We start from the raw sequence: 15,713 nt of genomic DNA, 5'->3' as shown, positions 1-15,713 counted from the left end.
ATTTGAGATGGTGTCACATGTATGCCAGCACCTGTTCTCGGGGCCTTCTTATTGGATCGCAGGTTTTTGAAGACTTTTGTTGGGTGGTTTTCAAAATTGGCCTAAGTTTTCTTCAGTCCAAAATCACAGCTGAATTCAGAAGGCCTGATGAACTGAGAGATTAAGTTTTAGGCTGTGCATTGCAGTATTCCTTGACCTTTATTCACTTAGAGTTCTTGCAACACAGAGGCAGAGGGTCTACGTTTCTTGATAATAATTGAGCGTGTGCTTCAGCGAAGAAGAAAAAGAGAAATCAAGATTTATTGAGGGCCTCAGAGAACTTCTTTAAAGTAGGAATTATTAATCCATTATAGATGAGAAAAACGAGGCATGCAACTCACGGGTAGCAGAGACATGAGTCCTATCCTGGTTTGTCTGCTACACAACTCTTCCCACTAGGCTACAGTGCCTACTTACCACCTGGAGTGGCTCAGACACTAGGAAGAGGATACTTGAAAAGGGCTGAATCTCCTCACACTCTTGTGCGTGTCCGTCTAAATAACTACTCTGTTGTTATGAGTTAAATTGTGTTTCCCCCCCCAAAAAAGTTATGCTGAAGTCCTAACCCCCAGTACCTCAGAATGTGACCTTATTTGGAAATAGGGTCCCTGCAGATGTAATCAGTTAAGATGAGATTATTCTGCAGTAGGGTGGGCCCCTAATCCAACATGACTGGTGTCCTTAAAAAAAGATGGGAGTGACGCTTCCACAAGCCAAGGAAAGTCAAAGCTTGCCAAGTACCCACCAGAAGCTGGGAGAAAGGCATGGAACAGATGCTGCCTCACAGACTCAGAAGCAACCAACCCACACCTTGATCTAGAACTTCTAGTGTCCAGAACAATGAGATAAATTCCTGATGTTCAAGCCACCCCATTTGCAGAACTTTGTTATGGCAGCCCTAGGAAAATAATACATCTGTAAATGCAACTCCTTTCAAGTAGATCACAAACTTTCAATGGAATGGTAACTGAGACTCTAAAATTTATCAAGCTGTTCTTAAATACTAGTAAACACATTTATGAATACTATATTTCAAAGGGAGGCTGTTGCCTGTTGTAACAGCTTATTCAGAACAGTCTTTCTGAAAGGAAAGACTGGACCTGAAGCCTGCACATGAACCCAGACAGAAGCAGTGAGTGTGAATGGTGGGCTATTAGGTTCAAATCCCACCAGGGTCACTTGCCAGGTGTGTCACCTTAAACAAGGAGCATCAGATTTCCAAGGCCTGGCTCCCGCATCTCAGAACGCACCTCATCATCTCCCGGCAAGAGTCCGGGAGTATCAGAGATGCTGTGTCCAAAGCACCTGGAACAACCCTGGCCCTTGCTTCAGGCACCAGTCTGGTGGCTCTCACATACCCCTAGCCCAAGTGCTGCAGAGTTGACAGGGGGCCCAGCTGTGATGACAGTCCCTGCACCCTTCCAGGGAGATGGGTCACAGCATCCATTTTCTCTGAAATTCTGGTTCTCGTCCGTTCATTTTTTAGGAAGTCATTGTTACAATGATGATCAGCCTGGGTTATGTTTGATCTACTTCATCACTCATTCTACATATGTATTCTAGATTCAATTACCTGAATCACTCATTCTCTTAATCAAAGAAATTTTACATTAGAAGAAATGTGTTCTATCAATCCAGCAATTTTGACTACACAGAACACAGCAGTCTAAAAACAAATGTCCTCTGAGGACAGAGGAAAAGGACTGTTAGAAAGCCAGGGCCTCCACGCATTCTCTCTGCAGAAGCGAGTGCTGTCCCTGCTGCTGGAGGGACACCAAGAGGACGTGACCGCTGGATGGCCTGCGGCTGGACCTGGGCGATCACAGGCTCCTCACCCCCTCCGCTGTCCTTGGAGGGCACCTGCCCACTGCTCCCACACTAGGAGCGGTTCCAAGGGTACAGCCTTGAGACAGTAAGGCTTTGTTGAGACCCTCTGGACGGTGTATGTGACTGAACCCAGCTAAGGCCTCTCTATAAACCTGTAAGATTACGGCGGGCAGGCGCAGAGATCTACTCGTCCTGTTGCCCACAACAAGCTTGGTAAGTAGGTTTCCTTGCTTATTAAACCTGCCACCTACCCATCTGGAGTCCTGCCTCTTTCTTTGGTCTCTCCTTGCCCTCCGTGCATGGGGGCCGGTTTCAGATTTCACCTGGGAAGCTCCCGAGGTTTCAAACCAACACATGCAGGTCAGGAGCTCTTGGAATTACATGGACATTAATATTACTACTTAAATATTCTCAGGTGTATGATTTCTCCAGAAACCATGCGCTGTTTCCCAGTACCAAAAGTATCGAATATGGGGAGATGTGGCATAAGAAATTAACCCACAGAGCAGTGCTTCTCAGATGAGGTCCCCGGACCAGAAGCATCAGCATAACCTGAAAGCCTGGTAGAAATACAAATTCTTGGGTGCCCGTCAGACCTACTGAATCGGAAACTCTGGGGGAGGGGCCCAGCGAACCCCATCTAAGTAGGCCAAAGCATACCAGAGTTTGAGAATTACTAACATAGCGAATGAGTTAATAGAAAGCAATAGTAAGAAACAATACTTTAAAAAGCACAGTAGTTTAAGACTATGAAATACAAAGGTATATCGCTGTCGCCACCTCAAAAGCCCTAAACTTTTGGTTTGCTACTAGTAATAAGGCACGCTCTTTGTAACAATGACTTGAACTCACCGAGAAAGTTCGATTAAACTGTGTGTGTTCTGAATGAGAAAGGAGAAAAGCATGCAATTCATTTTTCAAAGGTTTATTAAAGCTATAATATTCAAACAACTTTAAAGGTTCAGTGAGCCAAAGACTTGGTTTTGATTTTCTGGAATATTCCATCCTCTAAAACAACACATTCTCTGAAAATGCTGTGAATAAGTCAGGAATCATTGTAGTTGCTTGTTTTCATTTTTCTGAGAATTCTGTATCACTGAAAAAAAAGCACACCTTTAGCTGCTGAAGAGCTGCCACCACGAACTGTCTGTAGCCGTGAAAGTCAGCGCAGGGGTTTCCCACGAGGAAGAGCTCCTTCAGATGGATGTTGTGCTGAAGGGTTTTCACGCTGCTCAGCTCTCCAATGAAATTTACGGTCAAGTCAAGCTTTGTCAGCCCTTCACATCCTGCTGAGAGAAATGAAAAGAAAAAAAAAGCCAGAAAAATCACACAGGCAGTAAAATGTGTACAGTAACACATCATAGAAATAACAGTTGCGATATTTTAAGTCTGTTGATTAATTGCGCTGCTTACCAAGAAGTGGTTTTTCAGAAACCTCAAAAAGGCTTAGTCTTGACTCACTTTTCTATCTGTGTCTCCCCTTACTTTCAACCCCTTAGTCCCTCCAGCCAAAGGAAATCATTTTCCTGCCCGTATCCATAGCTCTGGGCTGTTCACATTTAGATTTGGTCACTACCTGGCGTGACCGCATCATGTTGACAAATCTAATGGAGCCTCTTCAATGCACTATGTCACTAGAAGAGTCTGCTGCATGTGGCACAATCGACCATGGATTGTCTCTTAAACCTCTCAACTGTCTTGAAACACTGATGCTACTCTTTCCTTGTTCTCCTTTATAATGTAGTCTATTCCTCTTGATCTCTTCTACAGACTTTTCCACTCCATCAATGGTGATGGATACCATTTTGGTATCAGACATGATTCAACACCCAGAGTCAAGTCAGGCTTAACTAGGAAGTTAACCTAAACTATCCTCTTAGCGCCTTCATGATATCAGTCATCAAGCCATGCAGACCTCAAGTCCTCAATTCTTTTTAACGTACTTCTTGTCCACTATAATCCCATTACCAATATTCCAGTTCAGGTTCTTGTCACCTTTTGCCTGCAGTATGGTGTATCTCCTAACTCGTCTCCCTATTTTGAGAACATAGGAAAGAAGGAAGGAAGGAAAGAAAGATGGACAAAAGGAAGGGAGAGAGGAAGAAAGGGTTTGCCAAGGTGGCTCCTCCTCTCCCCTGCTCTTTCCTTTCCCTTCCCTTTCCTTCTCTTCCCTTCCTTTCAGAACAACTAATTCCTAAAGCCATCAGGGGAGGCAGAGTAAAGAAGGAGTAGAGAGGCGGGCGACAGCTACGTTGGTCCAGAGCAGAGTGGTGGAGCCCAAACAGGACGAGGACGGTGTGCAGAGAGCTGCCCTGTGCTGGAAGCCAGAGCCCCAGCACCGAGGGGCGTCCCGGGTGCAGGTGGTCTGGCACGAGGGCAGGAGCCCAAGGCCAGCGAGGAAGGCATCCCTGCAGAGAGGGATGGTGGGTAGGAACCTGGGCAGGATGAAAAGAGCATCCACACCAAAGACAGCCAACCATGGGGTGTCACTGCAGACAGGGTGGTATCAACAAGGAAGGGCAGCCTGACTTGAGGAATCAGAGCCCAAGGAAGGTAGGGAGGGTGTCCTCACATGACACCCAGCAAGAGGCATCGGAGACCAAGTAGAGCGAAGAGGGGTCCGCAGGGGAGGAGCGCCAGGAGCGAGGTGTCAGAGCTTGAGGAGGGCAAGGAGGATATCCTAACGAGGGCTAGCGCGGGGACTGCGGGCGCAAGCCAGGGGAAGCAGGCATCCACGGAGGGACCACCTAGGGCTGGGCATGGAGATCACGCAGGCAAGGAGCACAAGCCATGGACGGGCCGCGTAGAGGGGCTGTCAGAGCTCAGGCTGGCTGAGAAGGCAGTAAAGAAGCCTAACGCCCTGGGTCAGAGAGGAACGCCCCAGCCAAACTCTTGCTGAGTTCCTCACCCACAAAACTGGGTGGCGAAAGAAAGCTGTTTCAAGGCACTAAGTCCTGGGGTGGTTTTTTGCTCGCTGCAACAGATAACTGGAACTGTAAGGCAAATAAGCTAAGAACTGAACAAAGTTCAGCAAAGCTACGAAGTGGGGATGGGAACCGAATCCCCGGTCTGCCCGGCTGAAAAGCCTCTCTGAACCTGTCCACTAGAAGGTCTCTTTGCCGATGTCAGCTGTTTATTACTAATGTGTCATCTTGACCATGACCATCACCAGCACCGCAAAACTCTCGAGCTAAAGCTCTGTGGGACACAACGCTGGGTCTCCGAGCACAAGCAGCTGTAGTCATACCCGTGTGAGGGGTGAGCCGAGGCCTGCAATTCCTACATGGATGGAGAGAGCCAGGCCGGCCATCCTCTGGTGGGAGGAGAAGGGGGGAGCAAGAAAGGCCAGAGGTTAGATGTGGGTCAGTAGGCACGTGAGCGTGACCACTCCCCCCAACAAAGCGTTCATTCAAAACACCAGTCACCATAGATGGGCCCATATCCCATGTCTCATTACGATATCCCGTTTTGTGATACGAAAACATCAGCAAGGCGGATAGACAGGGATAAAGAACCTCGGGGGCAGCGAGTGAGAAGAAAATCTGCACCTGCCACGTAGGAGGTCAACAGACGATGCCTAAAATGAGAAAGAGTAGAGGACGCCCGGTGCAAGCAGGTTACTTGGAAACATGCAGCAGAAGAGCGAAGGGGAGTGGGTGGCGGTCACCTCTAGGGAGCAGAACTTGGGGGGTCTGGGGGCATTGACAAGAGGCCTGGTTTTCAACACGAGTATAGATATCACTTTGACTTTTGAAACGGTCTATTGCGTTACTATGGTAAAATATGAATTATTAAAAAACCGAATAACCAAAATGCACAAGAACAAATAAATACTTTTATAATATTCCAGACTCAGCTACACAGGTGATGGAAATTCAGTAACTTCGTATCTTCAAAAATAAATTTTAAATATGTTGGAAAGGTTATGAGATTAAAACATATATATATTTTTTTCAGCATTCAATTTGTCAATACACAAAATAGGCTCTTAAGTGGTTTTTTTTTTTCTCTTGATCCAGAATTTCACTGGGGAGGAAAAGGTCCCAATCAAATAACTCAACTGGAAACAGGTAATTTGTACAAAGCTGTTCAGAACAGTTCTATTCACAAGAGCAAACATAATTAAAAACACTTCAAGCACCAAACAATGAGTTACTTAAAGCACATCAATATATTTGATAATTCAGTCATTAAATCATAGTGATGTGAACTCAAGCTACTATATGAAGAATGAATATGAAACTAGACATATAAATATAATTAAGTTTATATCTCTGTGCCTGTATGTCTGTTTTACATTGGCCAAAAAAAAAATGTTAGATGGATTTTATGAAGTGTAAAGATATATTTGGGGTAGACTGACTTAAGATACAGGTTACTTGGTATTTCTTAAGTTGACTTTGGGAGACTCTGAGAGATATTTTAATTATGTTTTTCTTCCATATGAGAAAAGACTGACATTTGAAAGACTCCAACAAGCTCAAAAATTCATATAATTTTTGGATTTTGCTATAATTTTGTAGATGCAGAACCCTCCAAATGTTCATTACATTTTTCAAAGTGATGAATCTTAATTTTTCTTCTACTAGGCCTACACATAAGAAATTAAACCACATCTGCCATTTGAAAGAACAATTCTTGCTGAACTAGACAGGCTTGAGAAAACCTCCCTCCTTCAACTGAGTCCCACCCTCCAGCCCCTCTTCTGTGAAGATCCAGCTCAGTGGTCCACGGGGGTCTAAAGGTCACTGAAACCAACATGCTGATTTCCCAAGAGGGAGAGTTGACACTAATAGAAACCCCATCTCTCCTTCCAGGTTTTAAGGGTGAGAGAGGAGGGGTGGGATGGAAAAAAATAGGCACTTTATTTATTCTATCTTGGTGAATCCACAACAAGGAAAAAAGAAAAAAAAGGATACAGTTATGTTTTGCCATGCAGCAAAACAAAGAAAAATCCAACTTACGTTTTAAATTATACTGAGATTTACTCAAGTAGGTGAGCTGAGTACATACATATATATATCCAACTTCCTCCTCTCTTCCTCAAACATTTGAAATTAAACAAGTGCATATTTGCCAAAAGATAAGACACCCATCCCTCCCTACTGCCCATCTCCCCAAACATATCCTCAAACGACCCTGAGCCCGGTGCATTCGTATTAGAGCTGGAAGGCAGAGGACCAAAAGGAAGAAGTGTCCACTGTGGACCAAGTTCTCAAAGCTCAAAAAGACAATAGTGACAATACTGCCCTCTAGTGGTTGGTGGCCGACACACACCGCAAAAACAGAACTCTCCACATCCTTTCAGATACTACTTTCTTAATGAAAATAACAAGCCAACTGAGAATGAGTTTTAATTATTTCTCTGACATTATAGATAGACATTTCACTACTACAAAACATAGATATAGAGCAATTTTTTTTAAGTTTTTTTTTTTTTTTTGGCTGCGTTGGGTCTTCCCTGCGGTGCGCAGGCTTCTCTTTGCAGTGGCTTCTCTTGTTGCCGAGCACGGGCTCTAGGCGTGTGGGCTTCAGTGGTTGTGGCAAGTGGGCTCAGTAGTTGTGGCTCGCGGGCTCTAGAGCACAGGCTCAGTAGTTGTGGTGCACGGGCATAGCTGCTCCGCAGCATCTGGGATCTTCCCGGACCAGGGCTCGAACCCATGTCCCCTGCATTGGCGGGCGGATTCTTAACCACTGTGCCACCAGGGAAGCGCTAGCGCAAATTTTGTTATTTCATTTGTTCACATGTGGATATGGTAACAGGGCTGGAAAGTGGTAGCTGGGAAACAGCAAAGGCTCCATTTCTAATGCAGAAAAATGCCAATGATGGAAAGAACTGTCTCAGTTCCAGCACTGATGACGGTTTGGGGGCTTTGACAGTGATGACATTTCAGGTTTTGAGGATGAACATTAAAAATGTATGATGAATACTTATAGCGAGTGAGAAGAAAATCTGCACCTGCCACGTAGGAGGTCAACAGACGATGCCTAAAATGAGAAAGAGTAGAGGACGCCCGGTGCAAGCAGGTTACTTGGAAACATGCAGCAGAAGAGCGAAGGGGAGTGGGTGGTGGTCACCTCTAGGGAGCAGAACTTGGGGGGTCTGGGGGCATTGACAAGAGGCCTGGTTTTCAACACGAGTATAGATATCACTTTGACTTTTGAAACGGTCTATTGCGTTACTATGGTAAAATATGAATTATTAAAAAACCGAATAACCAAAATGCACAAGAACAAATAAATACTTTTATAATATTCCAGACTCAGCTACACAGGTGATGGAAATTCAGTAACTTCGTATCTTCAAAAATAAATTTTAAATATGTTGGAAAGGTTATGAGATTAAAACATATATATATTTTTTTCAGCATTCAATTTGTCAATACACAAAATAGGCTCTTAAGTGGTTTTTTTTTTTCTCTTGATCCAGAATTTCACTGGGGAGGAAAAGGTCCCAATCAAATAACTCAACTGGAAACAGGTAATTTGTACAAAGCTGTTCAGAACAGTTCTATTCACAAGAGCAAACATAATTAAAAACACTTCAAGCACCAAACAATGAGTTACTTAAAGCACATCAATATATTTGATAATTCAGTCATTAAATCATAGTGATGTGAACTCAAGCTACTATATGAAGAATGAATATGAAACTAGACATATAAATATAATTAAGTTTATATCTCTGTGGCTGTATGTCTGTTTTACATTGGCCAAAAAAAAAATGTTAGATGGATTTTATGAAGTGTAAAGATATATTTGGGGTAGACTGACTTAAGATACAGGTTACTTGGTATTTCTTAAGTTGACTTTGGGAGACTCTGAGAGATATTTTAATTATGTTTTTCTTCCATATGAGAAAAGACTGACATTTGAAAGACTCCAACAAGCTCAAAAATTCATATAATTTTTGGATTTTGCTATAATTTTGTAGATGCAGAACCCTCCAAATGTTCATTACATTTTTCAAAGTGATGAATCTTAATTTTTCTTCTACTAGGCCTACACATAAGAAATTAAACCACATCTGCCATTTGAAAGAACAATTCTTGCTGAACTAGACAGGCTTGAGAAAACCTCCCTCCTTCAACTGAGTCCCACCCTCCAGCCCCTCTTCTGTGAAGATCCAGCTCAGTGGTCCACGGGGGTCTAAAGGTCACTGAAACCAACATGCTGATTTCCCAAGAGGGAGAGTTGACACTAATAGAAACCCCATCTCTCCTTCCAGGTTTTAAGGGTGAGAGAGGAGGGGTGGGATGGAAAAAAATAGGCACTTTATTTATTCTATCTTGGTGAATCCACAACAAGGAAAAAAGAAAAAAAAGGATACAGTTATGTTTTGCCATGCAGCAAAACAAAGAAAAATCCAACTTACGTTTTAAATTATACTGAGATTTACTCAAGTAGGTGAGCTGAGTACATACATATATATATCCAACTTCCTCCTCTCTTCCTCAAACATTTGAAATTAAACAAGTGCATATTTGCCAAAAGATAAGACACCCATCCCTCCCTACTGCCCATCTCCCCAAACATATCCTCAAACGACCCTGAGCCCGGTGCATTCGTATTAGAGCTGGAAGGCAGAGGACCAAAAGGAAGAAGTGTCCACTGTGGACCAAGTTCTCAAAGCTCAAAAAGACAATAGTGACAATACTGCCCTCTAGTGGTTGGTGGCCGACACACACCGCAAAAACAGAACTCTCCACATCCTTTCAGATACTACTTTCTTAATGAAAATAACAAGCCAACTGAGAATGAGTTTTAATTATTTCTCTGACATTATAGATAGACATTTCACTACTACAAAACATAGATATAGAGCAATTTTTTTTAAGTTTTTTTTTTTTTTTTGGCTGCGTTGGGTCTTCCCTGCGGTGCGCAGGCTTCTCTTTGCAGTGGCTTCTCTTGTTGCCGAGCACGGGCTCTAGGCGCGAGGGCTTCAGTAGTTGTGGCAAGAGGGCTCAGTAGTTGTGGCTCGCGGGCTCTAGAGCACAGGCTCAGTAGTTGTGGTGCACGGGCATAGCTGCTCCGCAGCATCTGGGATCTTCCCGGACCAGGGCTCGAACCCATGTCCCCTGCATTGGCGGGCGGATTCTTAACCACTGTGCCACCAGGGAAGCGCTAGCGCAAATTTTGTTATTTCATTTGTTCACATGTGGATATGGTAACAGGGCTGGAAAGTGGTAGCTGGGAAACAGCAAAGGCTCCATTTCTAATGCAGAAAAATGCCAATGATGGAAAGAACTGTCTCAGTTCCAGCACTGATGACGGTTTGGGGGCTTTGACAGTGATGACATTTCAGGTTTTGAGGATGAACATTAAAAATGTATGATGAATACTTATGTGTTTATTGATACATGACCTTGATGGCCCCTGAAACACCGATGCCTACACTAGGAGACAAATAGGCTAAAATCCAACAGGACTTAAATAATGTCCTCCTAATTTTAGCTCTTGGAAGATGGGAGTGGGGTGGGGAGAGGCGCTTGCCTGCCTCTGCCCCAAGCCACTACCCACCCACACAGAGCCCACAGTGGCCCTGCCAGCCAGGCCAGAGGCTGGATGTGGAAACACCACCTCACAACTGCAGAATAAGCCCACACAGCCATCTAATCAACCAAATTCTTTGTGGTTATCCACAGACACCAAGTGTTATTAGACATTTCGAAAAAAAATAACAGCACAAAATAGAAGCCTGCTAAGTAAAATAGGAAACCTCCCAGAATAACAAGACAAAGAGGTTTAAATAAGGAATACAGGTCAAGAGACATGGAAGATCAATCTAGTACAACCACTTAAAAGAAGTTCTAGGGGAGATCGGAGAAAACAGGTGATGGATATGCCTGTTACCTTAATCGTGGTGATGGTTTCACACGCGTGTGCCTATGTCCAAACTCAACAAATTATATATATTCAATATGTGCAGGTTTTTGTACATCAATTATACCTCAATAAGGCTGTTTAAGAAAAAAGAACAATTGTGCTCTAAAGGACACCAACAAGGAAGTTGACAAGAAAACCCACAAAATGGGAGAATATATCTACAAATCATTTATCTGATCGGATTCTAGCGTTCAAAATAAAGAAATAAGTCTTACAGTTCAGCAGTCAAACAACAAATAACCTAGTTAGAAAATGGAAAAAGATTTTGAATAAAGAAGATTTCTCCAGAGAAGATATACAAATGGCCAATAAGCACATAAAAAAATGCCCAAACTTATTAGTCATTAGGTGAATGCAAATCAGGACCACAATGATATACCACTTCACACTCACTATAGGATGGTTACTATAAAAATAAATAAATAAATAAATAAATAAATGAAAACTGAAAATGACAAGTGTTGGCAAGGATGTGGAGAAACGGGAGCCCTCATAAACTGCTGATGGGAATGTAAAATGGTGCAGCTGCTTTGGAAAACAGTTTGGCAGCTCCTGAAAACAGTGAAACGTACAGTTATATGACCCAGCAATTCCATTCCTAGGTACACTAAATTAACTGAAAACAGATGTTTATGCAAAAACTTGTACATTAATGTTCATAGCAGCTTTATTCATAGTAACCAAAAAGTGGACTCAACTCAAATACCCATCAACTAATGAATGAATAAACAAAATGAGGTGCATTCATACGATGGAATATTATTCAGCCCTAAAAAGGATTAAGTACTGATGCATCCTACAACATGGATGAACCCTGAACACATGAGACTAAGAAGTCAGAACAGAAGACCATGTATTGTTTGATTCCACCTATATTACATGTTCAGAATGGGAAAATCTATGGAGACAGAAAGTAGATTAGGGGTTGTTAGGGGCTAGGGTAGGAGGTGAATGGGGAATGAATGCTAATGGATATGGGGGTTTCTTCTGAAGTGATGAAAATGTTCTGGAATTAGATAGTGAGGATGGATGCACAACCGTGCAAATAGACTAAAAACCTGTGAATCGTGTATTTTAAAATGGTGTATGTAAATTTATAATACGTAAATTATATTTCAATTTTCAAAATACTAAATTGTCCAAATATTTCCATTCAGAAACATTTACATGTTAAATTTGAAGCACATTAGAGAGATTAAATGTAAAGAATAAAATTATTAAAATTAGAACTTATATGGACTATATTTGTATCCAGAAACCATAAAGAATCCATAAAGAAAAAGATTGATAAATTGGAGTATATTCATTTCAGAAGTCTTACTTCTGAACAATACCAGCATCATGACTGAAATAAAAGTAGTACACTCAAGAGAAAAGATTTATAACATATATAACAAGGTATTAACATCTGGAATGCATAAGAGCACATGCAAGAAAAATCAGTAGAAAAATGGCCAAAAGATATGAAGTAGTTATTCACATAAGAAAAAATATAAATATTCAATAGACATCTGAAAGGTTATATGGAAGATCAATAATAATAGGTGAGGTGCAAATTTTTAAAATTACTAGAGAACAGTGTCTTCTAATCTTTAGAAAAAGATTGCTTATAAAAAGCACTAGTGAAGTTGGGGGAAAATGGGTATTCACGTGGCCCACAGGTACAAGTGTATATCAATACAACCTTTTTGGAGAACAAATTGGCAATATTTTCCAAAATATGCGTATTTAAACCCAGGAATCCCATTTCTAAGTATCTATCCTAGAAAAATATTTACACATGTACACAGAGCGAAACGTATTAGGATGCTCATTGCAGCCATGCTTATTATAGCAAAATGTAGAAACCACCCAATTGTTCGTCTGCAGAACAACAGTTGGATAACTCAGACTACAATCATTCCATTAGACAGCCTTCCCTAGCCTTCCTGGATGTCAGAGGAACAAGGTGATTTTATGGAAGAAATTCATTTTGAAAACAATATTCACAGTATGATCCCATTGATACAAAGCAAAATGTAACAAAACTACCTTCTATACACCAAAGCGTTAATACCACTGCCTCTGGGAAGGAAACTGGGTTAGAAAGGGGTGAAGTAGACTTACATTTTTGAATTTGTGTATCTTGTTATCGTTTGACTTTTTACAACAAGAATTGATAAACGTAAGACTTATGTAAAATGTTAATTTGAAAAGTCTACCTATTGTTTAAGCAATACCGTTGAAGTCTAATTTTAATTAACAATAAATTATAAGAAGAAAATTCTTACCTTGCAAATTTTCAATTTTTTCAATGTTGTTTAAAGCTAAATTCAAATATTCAAGTTTCTTGAGTTTGCTAACATTTTCTGAAATATACAAAGAATGGAATTAATTAACCTTCAAGATAAAAGACATGTTTATGTAATCTATTATGAATATGGTAACGAGAATCTAAGGATCACTATGGTTGTCAAAATCATGCTGCTTTTTCAAATCTGTACCTGTACTTCAGACATTGTTGGTTGCCCACGCAGCATCCATTTATCCCTGTGCGTCCTTCCTAATGGAACCAACCCATTTCTGCTCATGTCTCTACCCAGCTCCAACTCCAGGGAGTTAGGCTTAACCAAGCTGGCCCAGCACATGGCAATCCCATGTTCCTGGCTAGTGACAGCTCAGGAGCCCAGGCTTAAGTCAACCAGCCCGTGGCAGTCTCCTGGCGATTGTGTGATGCAGGAGAGGGCGTGCACACCAAGTACTCCCAAACAGATGAGAAGGAATGATCTGTATTTCATGCTTGCGGATTTCCTGTCTCAACCCTGGAGACTGGCCTATCTCCAGACTTATAGTTGGGTTAGATGATAGATTTCCTCACTGCTAAGCCATCTTGAGTTGTGTTTTCCTTTATGTGAAGCCAAAATCATCCTGATACAGGATTATTGTTTCTAATAAATATGAAAGCCCATACAGGCAAGGCAGAAGCATAAATAAGTCAAGGAATCGCTGAAGGGTGGGGCCCTTTAAAAACAGTTAATAATACCATAGCTTACATTACTGAGTGCTTATTACATGCCATACAATTTTCTAAGCATTGTGCGTATTATCTCATTTAATCTTCATAACAATCTTATGAAGTTAAAACTATTGTCGTCTCCCTTATGCAAATGAGAATACCAAGGTGCAGAGAATAAATCCACTTGTTCAAGGTTAAGTGGTAGAGCCAGGAAATCTGACTCCAGAGCTTGGCACTAAATCACTACACTACGCTTTAATAGAAGAGTCCTTTCTAAGATGACATGAATGTAGAAAACCCTGCTAAGACATGTGCATTGGGGCAGGCTCACTTAAATAATGCTTCCTCTGGACCATTTTTCAGGGATATTTTGACGGTCAAACATGATGATTTATAACCGTCACCCTTATCACTACTAATATTTCACCTAAAATTTACAAAATATCATGTATTTGTTTCCATAGAATTCCTGAGAATAACAGTTTACCTCTCCGAGCCTCAGTTTACTCATTTTTAAAATGAGGACTGTGGAATAAATTACTAAAGTTTCTCTCAGCAATCATATTATTCTAAGTAATACTGATGTTTACAAGAGTTCCTCCAGGCAATATCCGAGCATTTGACAGTCACAGACTTGTAGAGCTCTACGTGCCCAAGATTATAATACAGTGTCTAGTACATATCCTGAACAAAAATACATAAACTTATTATGGTTAAAATTGCCAGCCCACGATAAAATACCTTTCCTTCTCCACTTTCGTTTTATGTATAACGTTGTAAATGCGAAAAGAGTCATCTGGTAGAAAAAAAGTTAAGATTTGTTTTGTAAGGATTTCCTAAATTAAATTAAATTAAATCGAGAACAATGGGTCAAACTGGTCAGGAAAAAACAAAGCTCTATAAGTAAAAATATGCAGAGCTTCTTGGGCAGCAGGAAGGGAGTCTGCGTTCTCGGCCAGACCAGCCTGGGAGGAGTTCTCACCAACTTCTATAACCAGACCTACAAACTTGTACTGGACCAAACCCATCCCCCAGTTCAAGCCGCTCTGAGGCGTTCAGCTTGGGGCTCATCGGAAAGCTGTTACCAATGCCAGATGCCGGGAGCCCACCCCCAGAGGCTCTGAGCCAGTAAGTCTGGGGTGAGGCCCGAGCCCCATTTTCACAGGCCCCGGACAGTCCTCAGCTGACACCTGGAGCCCCACTAAGCAAAGCCTGGCTCCACAGCCCACCTGGATCTCCCAGTGAGGAACAGAGCTTCAGGAAAGGCAGGTGTTTTGCAAACTTCTACCTCTGTGGCCCAAGAGCGAGTCTGAATCCTAGAGAAACAGTTTTACTTGCTAAAAAAGTGCCTAAATGCCTGTGGGTGGAGTAGCATTGAAAAATCCCATTATTAGGATTTAAAAGCGTGTTTAATTTAAGAATACTTTGGAAGCAAAAATTTAAGCTTTCTCACAGCTCTGAAAAGGACTGAAATACTATGCTACTAATTAGTAATTGTGATGGACCCAGCTGTGGAGATGAAAATTTCGGGCACTCTTTTAGAGCTGCACAATTAGGACAACTCTTTAATGCTCTCGTGCATAAAAGCTAGTGGTTTTCTATAACAGCCTTTTTAATTGAACAATGCGTCAGAGTTTCTAATTTCTGGTAAAGTACAAGATGCCAAAAATAATTATCTGAAGGAAAAGAAAGAATTTTAATAAACCTTCCAAAATGATGCAAATTCTAGACTTTTTGTATCCCTAGAGCCAATTTTCAATTACCCACTAAGCTGGAGGCAACTACATCAGCAGAGTTTCTCAGCCTCAGCAATACTATCATTCGGGGCCAGGTAATTCTTTCTTGTTTGGGGCGGGGGAGAGGTCCTGGGACTGTTAGCATGTCCCTGGCCTCTGCACACTAACTGCCAGTAGCTGACCCCTTACACACACACACACACACACACACACACACACACACACACACA

The 15,713-nt window shown here is 41.8% G+C and overlaps 1 protein-coding gene across 1 annotated transcript in view; it reads right to left on the bottom strand.

Annotated features, from left to right (window-relative positions):
- Positions 1-15,713, bottom strand: part of DNAAF11 (dynein axonemal assembly factor 11) — a 75,911-nt gene that overhangs the window by 46,682 nt on the left and 13,516 nt on the right. Inside the window, exons 3-4 of the mRNA XM_007106424.3 lie at positions 13,023-13,100; positions 2,980-3,152 (exon numbers count right to left, since the gene is read on the bottom strand). Coding sequence (XP_007106486.2) covers positions 2,980-3,152; positions 13,023-13,100 — 251 coding nt within the window. The remainder of the gene's footprint in view (positions 1-2,979; positions 3,153-13,022; positions 13,101-15,713) is intronic.

The sequence above is a fragment of the Physeter macrocephalus genome, chromosome 15, assembly GCF_002837175.3.
Source record: "Physeter macrocephalus isolate SW-GA chromosome 15, ASM283717v5, whole genome shotgun sequence".
NCBI lineage: Eukaryota > Metazoa > Chordata > Mammalia > Artiodactyla > Physeteridae > Physeter > Physeter macrocephalus.
Note: the sequence above shows the minus strand (reverse complement) of the source record. Positions and strands in the feature narration are given on the sequence as shown.